We start from the raw sequence: 13,880 nt of genomic DNA on the forward strand, positions 1-13,880 counted from the left end.
CATAGCGAATCAATATCTTAAAATTTTTTCTGGATATGTATAACTGGGGCTGGGTTAACTATGCTTGAGTTCACTAAAGCACCATACATTTAAAAAAGACAGCTGCAAGTAAAGGCAAATACAATGACGGGAATGTCATGAAGCGAGAAAATTAGAAGCTAAAAAAACCTGACTCCTTTCTTCCTTATTCTGGCATCATTGATCTGTTTAATTAAAAATAAAAAGAACCACTGCTATTATTACTATGTATATAGTATATTATTTATCAAAACAAAAGATTTTAAATTCTGATCATTCTTAAACTATAGGTTTTTTACTTCCTGGTTAATATAAGTTGAGTTGGTTTGTAAAGGGAAGAAGTCAGTTTAGTTTAGCCAGTTTAATTCCTTTTTAGAAAACTTCTAGAAATAAATTATAATCAGAAAACCCAGGATTAGTCATATAGCTCTGGATTCAAGTCCCAGCTCCCCTACTTTGAATTTAAATCACTTGGCAAATTACTCAATTGTTCCTGAGTTTAGGTTTCTTACTTTACAAAATGGTTGTTTTGAGATTATACGAACATTTACACTAGCACAGAGTACAAGCTCAATAAACTTTGGCTATTATAATCTAAGCAAAAACTTGGTTTCCTATTTAAATGAGTTACTATATTTGTAACATCTAATATAGTGCCCAGAATACACATAAGGCACAGAAAAACATGCAAAAGCTGCTGCTATTATTTTCACTAATCTCTCCTGGGTACTATGAATTATGCCAATAAACTCACCTAGGGGCTAAATTCATACCTTAGGAGTCGATTGAAAATGCACTCATATTTTAGGGCTTTTTAAAGCCTTTTGTGGTTTTAGAGCTGTTTCAGAAGTAAAACAACCAGATTACCATAGTACTCCTATAAATCCACTTCCTTAAAAGTATGTAAGGCAATCAATAGCCCTCTCTCTCCTCTCTCTTTTCAACCATATCCCATATAATGCCTCCCAGACTTGACAGTCTTGCATGCACTCACCCCACTAGTGTGATTCATGTCCCTCTCACAACTGAGAGGGACACAGGAGATTATTGGCACTTTACCCTATGTCAGCAAATCAAAACTGAGTTGTTTCCTTTAGAGATTATTTCAAATATAAGACAAAGGTAAAGTAGTCACCTTGTTGTCCACAGTAATAAAGGTTTCTTTTTTGCCTTTTCTTTTTTACCTTTATATAAGTCAAGAAAGAAAGAAAGGGGCTGGAGAGATAGCATGGAGGTAAGGTGTTTGCCTTGCATGCGAAAGGATGGTGGTTCAAATCCCGACATCCTATATGATCCCCCGAGCCTGCCAGAGCGATTTCTGAGTGTAGAGCCTGAAGTGACCCCTGAGCGCTGCTGGGTGTGACCCAAAAAACAAAAAAAAAAAAAAAAAAGAAGAAGAAATAAAGAAAGAAAAAGAAAGAAAGAAGGAAGGAAGGAAGGAAGGAAGGAAGGAAGGAAGGAAGGAAGGAAGGAAGGAAGGAAGGAAGGAAGGAAGGAAGGAAGGAAGGAAGGAAGGAAGGAAGGAGGGAGGGAGGGAGGGAGGGAGAGAGGGAGGGAGGGAGGGAGGGAGGGAGGGAAGGAGGGAAGGAAGGAAGGAAGGAAGGAAGGAAAGAAAGAAAGAAAGAAAGAAAGAAAGAAAGAAAGAAAGAAAGAAAGAAAGAAAGAAAGAAAGAAAGAAAGAAAGAAAGAAAGAAAGAAAGAAAGAAAGAAAGAAAGAAAGAAAGAAAGAAAGAAAGAAAGAAAGAAAGAAAGAAAGAAAGAAAGAAGAATTTAAAGGTGATGTTTAGGAAATGTCTGTGTTACTGGATCACAAGTCAAACCAATGTAATTTTTTGATGTGTTAATCAGGTTTATTTGACAATGTCTCTTTATATTAGATCATTGATTCCAAAGAAACATTGTCCAGTTCTACTTACTATGTGTTGCTGAGGAGTGAACTCACAAGTAAGGCATATGTGATCTATCAAAGTACATCTCCAGTCCAGGTTTTCTTTCCTCTGCCCCTGTTTTGGTTTTATTTTTGTTTTGGGACCATACCTGGTAATGCTCAGGAGCACCTCCTTACTTATTCAGAGGTTGTTTTCAGTTTTGCTTGGAATTCATGTAGTTCTGGGGGAACAAACCTGGGGATCCCACCTTTAAGAAATGCACTCTAGCCCTCTGAGCCATCTCCTTGTCTCCAATCTCTACCTAAATCTTGACTTTGAGAAATAATACAGTGGAAAATATGCTTGCCTTGCATGTGACAGGCCTTTTGGCCTTGGCCCTGCATTTGGTACTCTTAACCCTGCAAGAAGTTATGCCTGAGCACAAAGCCAGGAGTAAGTCCCTGAGCACTATTGGGTGTAAGCCCCACCCCCACCACCAGCAGCAACAGCAACAAATAATAAAAATACAATTTAGCATTCTAGCCCTACTAACTTCAGTCATACATGGAGCTACTTGCTAAGTCATGTTTCCTCTTATAAAATACTGATCATTTCAGAACCTGAACTCAGTAATGTAATTTTAAGATCTGACCAAAAAAAAAAAAAGGTACAAAATAAGAAACATTCAATTAGGTGATTAGGTGTTTTGTTTTGTTGTTGTTTTTTTTTGGTCATACCCAGCAGTGCTCAGGAGTTACTCCTGGCTCTGGAATCAAGAATTACTCCTGGCAGTGTTCAGGACGAATGTCAGGGATTGATTCTGGATTGGCCACATGCAAAGCAAACTCCATCCCCGATATACTAATGCTCTGGACCACATTCAGTTTTTTGTTTTGTGTGTGTGTGTGTGTGTGTGTGTGTGTGTGTGTGTGTGTGTGTGTGTGTGTTCCAAAGAAATGATATGATTTCCACACTAAGAATTTGATCTTATTTGCAAGAGTTTCTAGGTGACACAAACCCTTGTGGGCCACAAGCTACTTCCTTTATAACAGTAGAAGTGGCAGACAGGTATCCACAGATTATGTAGCCCTTCACTATCTATGAGTGAATTCTGGAACATGTTTTCTTTCTCTGGCACATACTTTGTTCTATTAAGTGTCTTCTCCATTTTGGAAATAGAAACAGAGAAAACCTTCCTTTGGGAACATCCCTCCCCCAAAACCCTGTCATCAAAGCAGTGGTGGCAAGTAGTAACTGTTCATCAAGGGGCTGTAGAGATAATACTGAGGATAAGACACTTGTCTTGAACTTGGCTAGTTCAGGTTTAATCCCAGCATTCCATAAAGTTCCCTCAAGCCTTGCATGGAAGGACTGCTGAGCAAAGAACTAAGAGTAGGAGTAAGTAAGCCCTGGGCATTGTAGGGCTGTGCTTCTCTACCACCATCACCCTCCCTCCCAACTTACTAAAACTAGAGCAATACTTAAAAAAGAAAAGCAACAATCTAATATCTAAGAAGATGAATAACAGAGATATTCAAACCTGATGATTTCTGTAAATTTGGTTTTTCTCCAAGAAACTGAGTTGTATTTCTAGCAGATGAGAAATACTGTTATCTTTGTCTCCATTATATATTGAGGTTTTGTTTAAAACCTTGTGAACAGGTAAGCAGTCAAAGGGTGATAAACAACTTCTCTTTGTTCATAGGAGCACAAAATTTTAGTGAGAAATGGGGTGAGGGTTAACAGGGTTCTTCACTAAACCTAGACTCCTTGTATGCTTTCTTTTATGCTTTTGGAAACTGGGAATGAATCCTAGTGAGAATTCTTGCTTTCCCACCTGTAAGTAACTGTGCAGCCTGAGGATGTGACCTAGCCTCACCAAGTTTTAGTGTCCTCATCTAAGAAAATTAATGCTGTTCTCCAGGTTTATTGAAATAAGGCATCTCCAGTGCTCAACAAGCATCTAGCATAGAATAAATGATAAATGATTATGTCCTCAGCACCAAATACTTTAGCCACAAATTTCCCGTTTTCAAATGGAGAGTTCATCAGTCGCCTACTCCCATTGGTGGCAATGCCATCAATAGGGTCTCTCTCTTTTTCTTCTTCCCCCATTTCAATGTGTGTTTGGAGGGGTGGTACTTGGAGAACAGAAGCAGGATCCCACTCCTTTCATAGTTTAAAGTAAAACGTTTAAAGGGAATTCATTATATCATTACATCCTCTTTGGGAATAGTTTGGGCTGAAATATCTTTTTTGTGTGTGTGCCACACCCGTTTGATGCTTAGGGGTTACTCCTGGCTATGAGCTCAGAAATCACTCCTGGCTTGGGGGGACCATATTGGGCTGAAATATCTTAATCTTGAATTCTTATCTCTTGCCATTCCCTACCCCCAGTCCTCCCACTGGATATTTAGAACTCGTTGTAAACTTCACAGGATCCAGATGCATTAAAGATCTGTAGGAGGTGTTGAAGGAAAAGGGGGGGGGGTCTAGGATGTTAAAAATCAGGGCAACAAAAATACCTATGATGTCATTTACCCTGACTTCTGAACCACCATCAACAACCTTTCAATGTGCCTGGTGTGATACCTCACCTCTCCTAGCCTGTGTTATGATTTAACCCCAAAAGGAGGCCTCACAGCATCTTCCACTGGAACTATTCCTATTCCTTCCTCACCTCCCCAAAGCCCCATCTCTCCCTCCTTCTCTGACTTAGCGTAGCCAATTAAACCTGAACAACGGGTGGATGGAGGAAATATGCTGCATCTATGGAATGGTACAGCAGGGACCAGTTTCACTGTTAATTTAAAATGCTAGAATTAATTAGGTAGTGTAAATGAAGAATTTAATAAGCACTCTTTACAACCACAAGTTCTACTTTTATTAAACACTGCTACCAAATGAGGGCAAATATCTCTGGTCTCTCTATATTTTCATGCCTCATTCTCATAAGTTCTCTGCAAATAAAATCCTTTTCTTGTGCCTGAATCTTAAAAATGCATAATTATAAATTTATGCCTGAATTGTATTTCTGCTTTCAACCCATAAGCTTCCTCTTTAAGCTCAGATGCTACTGTACGTCTCTGCTTGTACTGGAGAGAGTGCTAAACAAACCAAAGTTGACAATTTTGGTTTTGTATACCAAATTAAAGGCTGTCTTCGAAGCTGTCACTCCTATTCAAATCCACTCGGTGAACTACCAAATTAGCATTCTTTCAGTAAAGGAATCTGCTTGTTTAAACATGTGTCTTTAGAAAACAAGGAACAACACCATGAATCAGTACTTCTCAAAAATCTCACTACAGCTCTACAGAAACTCTTTTGAAAAGGTGATTAATAATATTCACTAATATAGCTAGCAGAGTCCCTATTTAGGAGGTAAGACTACATCAAAAATACATTTTCTATACAGGAGTGGGAGGAAAAATCATATGGTTAACTGGCTTTAATTTGGTTTGAATTATCACACTATTATATAAAGATTATTCAGGAGTCTAAACATTGGTTTTCTGGGAGCATCGGCACTTCTGCCAAAGAATGGATACTGCAGTGCTCTGAGAACAGATCATCAAAGCCACGGTCCTATTTCAATAATCCCATATATTTTTCTCCATTCAAGTCACTCTCCTTAAAACATACTCACTATGTCCAAAATTAACATGCTTGATCATTGAGAGACTACTCTGCATTGTGCTAGGCAGTGTATATCCATCTCCCATTTAATTCTTATAACATTCTTTGCGATAAGTATTATTCTCCAGCTTTAGAGATGAAGAAATTGTGTTGACAGGGTTATGTGACTTATTTTTGACACAGTTTAGTTTCACTAGTTTGCAAAGTATTTAATTTTGAGGCTGTCACTTGGAAATTTGGGGGCAAATTCACAAATGAATTAGAATTGGAGGATATATAAAGCTACATGCATATATATACATGTGTGTATATTACATATATGCATATATGTATATATAATATCTATACTTATATTTTATGTATATAATCTGCTGATTTAAAGTCAGGATGATGTGCATTCCATGACCTTTAAAAGTTTTCTTATTTTTCCTTTCAGTGAAGTAAAAGTTTTATTTAGAAATATATGAGAGAATAAGAGGGAATTCATAAAGTAAAAGAAAGGAATTACAGATCCTGACTTGGAATGTGGGCAACTCCAGAGTGGAATCTACTTAGCTTCCTTATTTTTTTTAGCTTATCAACTAAATTGTACACAAAAATGATAAAAGTCAACATTCAAAAACAACAAAGACTCAAAGTTGAATGTGAATGGATTTAGGAGCATGCTTCACTGACACCATGATGTAACCCAATATTTTTTGTTAAAAAAATCTTACGTCCAACTTACATATATACATTATAGGTTGCTTGCCTTGCATGTTGCCAACCCTTATTCAATATACAGCAATACATGTGGTCCCCTGAGCACCACCAGGATTCATTCCTGAGCAGAGAGACAGAAATATCTGGGACAAGAAAGGTAGTCCATAGAAGAGTACTGCACTTGCTTTGAATGTGACCTTATACAACTTCAATCCCAAGTACCACATGCAGTCCCTGAGCATCACCAGGAGTAATTATTGAGCACAAAGCCATGAGTTAGATCTAAGCACTGTCAAGTGTGGCCCATTCACTCCCACCCCACCACAAAAAACTCTTACTCCCAATAAAATTACAGGGCTACTTCCCACAATGAATTATAGCATTAATGTTTGGCAAACTTCAGGTCCTCAAATAATTATTGTTGGTTAAGAAAAAAAGCTCATGATGTATGTCAAATATTGAAGTGAATTGTTTCACTTTCAAATAACAAGTCTTTGATGATTTCTCAAATGACATTCTTTAAAACAAACAAAATAAAATACCTTAAATGCAGATCTTCACCAAACACCTTACTCCTATGGAGAGCAGTTTTATTCCAGAATAATCTGCTATTCTTCAGGCCTACTTCTCCCCAGAGAAAATGGATAGCTGTATCCCCATTCAGAAGCCTGCAATGACCCTCTTTAAAACAGTGTCAGATTGGACACACACAAATCAAATGTTTGAGAGGCAAAGATTACATAGGCTACATGGAGCACAGGGCAGAACTGAAAACTAAAGAATAAAGGGAAAGCAAGAGTGGCTGATTATGAATAAAGGGATAAAATAAAAGGATTATTTCACATAAAATAAAAAAAAGAGGAAGCTCAAAAAATTTTTTTTGCTTCCCAGTTCTACTGATCTGCTAGAAGGTTTTGCAGTGTAAATTCATGATAATGTTCCCATGTTGTCATCGAGTGTGTGATATGATGCAGACACTCAAATGCATTCCCATGCATTTGCATGTGCATTATTGCTAAGGGCTGCATATTTCATAGCACAACACTGCTGTGAATCCCATCTAGAATACTGAAGAGCATACCTGTAATTTTGTCTCTCACGAGTTTGCAGGATTCTATTTCACCAATGCTCCCAAAGAGACTCCTGAATTCCTCTTGGGTCATATTCTGGGGTAAATAGTTGACTATGAGGTTGGTTTTGCTGTCATCTGTGGCTGCCCCTGTCTGCATGGGAGAAGGACAGTTTCTATTGTTGCTGGAGGGTCCATTGCTTGTATTGGATGTCGGACCATTTGAAACCTGAGGCTCCATGGTGCTAATTATCTAAATACAAATAAGAATAATACAAATAAGCTTTTTGAAATGCCAAGACACAATTAAAGTCTACTTCAGATTTTTATTTTATTTTATTTTACTTATTTTTGAAAGGAAAAGGAACAAGATAAAGTAAGATGAAGCAACAGAGCTTGTGAACACAGCTAATTTAGAAGCATGTTTTTAAACTCCCCTTGCTATTTTTAGGCCAGCCCATAGATTTTGAACACAGACTAGAATGCAGTGGGAACTCTCCCATTATTTTGTTAATGAAAAGCTAATTCCTGTTTTCATTACACAATCACTCTCAGAAATGTATACTTAAGCCACACCAAATTATAATTAAAATGTAAAGTAATAATCATGATTAAAATTATAGTTCCATTAAAGCTGAAAAAGCTAAATATAGAGGGCTATGCTTACAAGATCAAATACAGTACCTGTTTATTAACTATCTCATAACATAAAATGACATTAAATTAAATGAGGCCAATTCATATAGGAAGAGTTTAGAATTTAACTGATGCTCAATCACTGATCAAACTTCAAATTTCATAAACATATGCTGGGGAACAGCAAAGCCATCTGAAGATTTTTTTCTCTTACTATTTTCCCACTTTGTTAGTAAAATTAAACTATGAAAACATTCTCACTAGTGTCTATCTTAAGTTTAGTATACAGTTCAAAAAGAACTCTGAATTGAAATGTTTAATCAACCAAAGATTTTTATGAATGTATGAACATGAAAAGGAATAAGAAGATGAAATAATGTACTTAATTACTAAAATAATCTATGGATTCTAGATATTAGAGTCTGTTTGGTTTGATTGATTTTAGTTATTATTGTTATAATTATTATAATAGTTTGGTTTTTGGACCATGCCCAACGGTGCTCAGGATGCTGGGAACTGGACATGAGTCAGCTGCATAAAAAAAAAAAATGTCTTAATTCCTGTGCTATGTTCCTGGTTCCCCCTTTTTTTAATCATTTATTTTTATAGAGGCCTTCATGGCTGTAGTGCTAGGAGCAGGGAAGAGTGCAGAGGATCAAACTCTGGTCTCATAAATATTAAGTATACTCTGTAACTTTTGGGTCTCCACATCCAACCCATCCCCCCCACCCTAGCCAGTCTGAGATAAATATCTCTTAATCTCTACCTTCAAGGAGCTTATAGTTTCTGGAGGACACAGCGGTAAACAGCTTGCAGGACAATGTCATATACTAGAGGAGCAATTAACCCTACTTATAGGAAAGGCGATAAAGGTGATAAAGGAGAAGAGCTGAGATAATGCCGCAAAAAGATTTTAGACAAAAAATGCATTTCAGTTCATGGAGTCAGGTCATGAAGATGCCCTGTATGGGATGACAAACATGGTGAGTCACAAAACTGCAGTGCCAAAGGCACTTAAGGGAATTAAAAACTAGTTCAAAACTCTCATGTTTGAGATGAATTTCAGAGACATTCAGCAACTTCTTTGTCATCACAGAAAAGTAGGGCAGAGTCTGGGCCTGCACCCAGGTTTCCAGCCCCAAATGCAGTCTATTAGTCCCACTTTCCTGTTCTATTCTAGCATCATTCTCACTTGTCCTTCAAGATCAGTTTCCATTTCTGAAACTGATAAAACTCCTTGGAAATGTAATCATGCTTTATCATGCACTAGCTATGTCACCTTGGGCAAGGATAACAAACTCTAGGAATCTTAGTTTTTCTCAGTTAAAACATGAGAACAATGCTACCTACCTTATGAGGTGGAAAGAAGGATTTGATAATAGGACTTATATAAAGTGCCTGAACAATGCTGGGAACTAATTGCCACTGCTGATATTTATTAGTCATTCTCAAATCACCTGTTGGAAATTCTGTGACACCACCCATAAAAGCACTGAAGCATTTTCTTTTATAGATGACATCTATAAAGACATCTGGTAAGTAGTAGTTTTGATTACTGAATTTTCAGACAATTTTTATGTGGCAGTGGTGGTGGGGGGGGGAGCTTTTTTATATAACATACATGTAGTAAAGTATCCAAATTTGAAAGTACAAATCTGAGAATGTTTATTGTCACATTAGCATAACCACCTTTGAGATCATGATACATGTGAGGCATTTAGTCTATATATTTATTTTCTGGTACTAGGGAATGAACCCAGGATTTCACACATGCAAGGCAAGTACCTCACCGCTAAGTCACATTTCAGGTGTGAAGATCACGTTATAGAAAGTTACTAACATCCCGTAAAGTTTTCTCTTTGTTTTGACCATACCAGTGGCACTCAGGAGTTACTCCTGGCTCTACGCTCAGAAATCGTTGCTGGCTGTGGTTTGAACACTGCCACTGAAGGGGTATCATGAATATCACTTTATCTCCTTTCAGCACTAAGTTCTTGTCCAAAGTGATCATTTCCAGCTATCATTGTCATAGTGGTCCCTTCTCCGCTGTAACTACATTACCCCACTATTTGTGGCAAGCTTTCTACTATGGACTGGCCTTCCTGGTCCCCATCTCTTTTGTTTTTGGATATTAATACTATATTATCTTTTTATAAATCCCACAAATAAATGGGCACTTGGAGTTTCTGAGCAAAAGGAGCAGGACAGAAAACCAGTTTTCTGTTCCCATCCTGCTAGTGCTCAGTGGTCATCAGACCATGTAGTGCCCGATGTTGTAAGCTGGATCTCCTCGCATGCAATAAGTGCTCTGCCAGCTCAGATATCTTCTTCTTCTTCTTTTTTTTTTTTTTGCGGGGGGCCTCACCTGTTTGATGCTCCTGGCTAAGCACTCAGAAATTGCCCCTGGCTTGGGGAGGACCACCTGGGACGCCAGGGGATCAAACCGCGGTCCTTCCTTGGCTAGCGCTTGCAAGGCAGACACCTTACCTCTAGCGCCACCTTGCCAGCCCCAATGTATTTTCATCAGATATCTTCTTGATCTACCCTGTGAACTCATATCCTTTTACACATTATGTTAAGGTGTCATCCATTTTGCTAGATATAGTGGAAGCATTGTATGAAAATATCACATTTTATTTATCTTCTACTGTAGATGTACCTTTGTTGTTTCTAGTTTTTAGCTATAATAGATGCTGCTGTTCTGAACATTATGTAATTGTCTTTGGTGTACACACAATTTTGTTGGGAATATTCCTAGGGGTAATTTTTGGGTCATAGAACATATATGTATGTATGTAAGCACAATGTATATATATATATTCAACTTTAGTAGGTACTATAGTTTTTCTAAGTGGTTATACCAAATTTTACTCCTACCAGCTGAGTATGAGAGTTTCAATTACTAAACATCCTTGCTGACATTCAGATTATTTTTCTCTTTTGTTCCATTTTGGCCTGTCTAAAAATATGCATTCTCATCTAAAAGAGAATGCCACAGTAAAAAATAAATAAATTTTTATTAAGACAAAAGCTGACTTGAAATTCTAGTTCTGTGACTCTCAAGCAGGTTACTTATATACTCTGAGCCTTTGCTCTTTGTAAGTTGGAATAAAGCCTATCAGGCAGGGTTATCGTCAGAATGAATATTTTCCTGTATCTGCTTTCCTTTTGTTTGTTTGTTTGTTTGTTTGTGGGCCACACCCAGTGATTACTGGGTTACTCAGTAATTACTCAGGGATTACTCAGGGGTTACTCCTGGCTATGTACTCAGAAATCACTCCTGGCTTGGAGGGCCATGTGGGATGCCGAGGATCAAACCAGGGTCTGTCCTACACTCTACTGCTGTGCTATCACTCCGGTCCTATATATGCTTTCTTAAATATGAGATAAATTATATGTATGTATATATGCATATATCATTATATAACATACTGTATACATATACTCTAGAACATAAAAAAGGCATTGTAGCCATCATTTTTCATTATGCTTCACAAATAGGTGAGTGTTGCTCAAATTGTTTAGTCTTCTGATGATCAGAGATGGGAAATAAAACCAAAAGAGCAGTCAGAGAAATAAGGTAGATTAAAACATTGGGGATCTTCTAAAATCCTTTTCCATCAGGACTTAAGTGGCTTCCTGTTAACTGTGATATTTAGGAAGACTGGTCCAGACAAGCAGGAGAAAGCCAAAAAGAGAAAGTCTGAAATCAATTTCTCAGCACTGAGATAATTATAACTAGAAAAATAAATTTCCAGTAACTCTGCCCTTGAGACCTGGGTCCAGAAGAAAAGGGGTGGTGGGGAGGATGTGTGCCAGGGAGGGGTAATGTTTCCGGAGATGATGCTGTGGGGCTTTAGCACAACTCCAGCCTAGCAGGCAGGCTCTGTTTTGCCAAGTTGTCAGGTCTCCTGGGTCTGTGCAGGGCCTCCACTTCCTGTGTCTTCTTGCTGCTTCACTGAGTCAGGTGTCCAGGTAACAGAGAGCACTGACAACTCAATAAGGAGCTTGAAAAGACTTATCTAGAGTTGCCTAACTACTCCTTTTTTGCTGAGTTTCCTAGCAAAAGAAAAATCAGTCCTGTAATCTACCGAACATATCTTCCTTACTTTTCACATTTCTCAAGTTACTTTCCTTAGGGCTCTTCCACAAACACCTAGAAAATAGGCACTTAGGTGGCTCTTTGGGTGTTAATTATAGGATACAAAGAAGATTGTAAATTAGACCTAAAAAGCTGAGATTCCAAATTAGACTCAATGGCCACAGGTCACTTGACAGCTAGGTTCAGACTCTAGTCACTGGATGTTCACCTCATACCCATGAGGTAAATGACCTCCTTTGCCATGAAAACATTTCACAGGTGTCCCTGCTTCTGAAAGACCTAGAAAGCCTCAAGCTGAAGTGCCTAAGTCAAAATAATTTCAATTCAATAAGCTTCCTATGTCTCCTTACATTTGAATTTCCTAATAGAGATTGATTCCTGGAGTTGAATCCCATCCGGGGGTCAGAAAATTCCATGTGGGTTCAAGCAATAAGCAAAATTCCAGCTCACTTCATGAAGCTCACCACAAAGAGTGGTGAGTGCAGCCATAGAAATAACTACACAGAGAACTACCATAATCATGTGAATGAATGAGGGAACTGGAAAGCCTGTCTGGAGTACAGGTGGGGGTGGGGTGGGACATTGGTGGTGGGAATGTTGCACTGGTGAAGGGGTTGTTCTTTACATGACTGAAACCTAATCACAATCATTTATGTAATCAAGATGTTTTAATTTAAAAAAAAAAAGAAATAAGTAAAAAAGGAACACTGCAATGTAATGTTTGGGACTGGCCAAATATCCTGACTAAAACTATAAATTAGTTTACTAGATCTATTCAGAATACAGTTATCCTTTGTTGAGTTCAGAAAGAAGTTATGAAAATATACACATACACTCATAGGGTTTTCTCAATAAAAATTTAACTTTGAAAGCTGAGGAACATTTTCAAAAAATGTTAATATATCATGTAATAAGACCCCTTCCCAGTCTTAATGCTGCATCACAGGATGCAAGGCAATTTTTAAAAGGACTCAGAAATGTAAAATGTCAGTATCCAATCTGACACACAAGTAAACCAAAAGGATTTAAGAAATCTTACTTGGAAAACAAGAGAAGTTTGATACATAAAGGTATCAAGTCTAAAGATTGCAAAACAAAATAATTTTAAGGTTTAAGATAGATCTTACGGAAAAAACACAGAGCACCTTTACTTGAGAAAAAAACCAAAGCAAACATGTGTATTAGTGGAAATCATATTCTCAAATAAAACCAGAGCAAGCTCAGCAAAATCATTGTTTCCCCAGGCTACGGTCTTTGATATTCTGAAAGCATAATTTTCATTGCAACTAAATATATTAGTTACTCAAGTGTGCATATGTATTTTAATGAAACTTTCTGTGTGGGCCTCACAATCAAATTTTTAGCTGACCAGGTTCCAAACCCCTGACTTTCCCTCCTTTCCTTTTCTGAATGGCAATTAAAAACAGAATTACAGTCAGCAGCCAGGATGGAACGTTGAGGAGGTTCAGTTGATTTCAAACTCTAATGACTGTACAAAGCACTGCATTAAATCTTTTATGTTTCTCTGATATATTTTAAGAAACATTATACAGGCAGAAAATTTCAGGGATAAACTATTAGAGTGGTGCACAATAACGTAGGCACTCAAATCCTGTCATTGTAAATGTCGATGGTTTGAATGACTAATTACTCACACTCAGTGCATTAACCTTACCCCTCCCACCACTCTTTTCTGCAAAATATACAACAAAAGCAAAAGAGGAGGCTTCTGACATGCAGCTGCTGGATCATCATTCAGGGTCATTATTTCTGTGGAGAGAAGGTAAAAGTGGAGGAGGGATCAACTTCTTTCTCAGGGTGCTCTTGAGAAAAAGGCCAATCCTCTCTG

At 37.7% G+C, this 13,880-nt stretch overlaps 1 protein-coding gene across 8 annotated transcripts in view; it reads right to left on the reverse strand.

The window, feature by feature from the left end:
* The window catches only part of ELAVL4 (ELAV like RNA binding protein 4), a 99,298-nt gene that overhangs the window by 49,169 nt on the left and 36,249 nt on the right, over positions 1–13,880 (reverse strand). For all 8 annotated transcript variants that reach the window (XM_049774865.1, XM_049774870.1, XM_049774868.1 and 5 more), the window contains exon 2: positions 7,306–7,546. In XM_049774865.1, the coding sequence (XP_049630822.1) occupies positions 7,306–7,546 (241 nt within the window). The remainder of the gene's footprint in view (positions 1–7,305; positions 7,547–13,880) is intronic.

This window comes from Suncus etruscus, chromosome 6, assembly GCF_024139225.1.
Source record: "Suncus etruscus isolate mSunEtr1 chromosome 6, mSunEtr1.pri.cur, whole genome shotgun sequence".
Taxonomy (NCBI): domain Eukaryota; kingdom Metazoa; phylum Chordata; class Mammalia; order Eulipotyphla; family Soricidae; genus Suncus; species Suncus etruscus.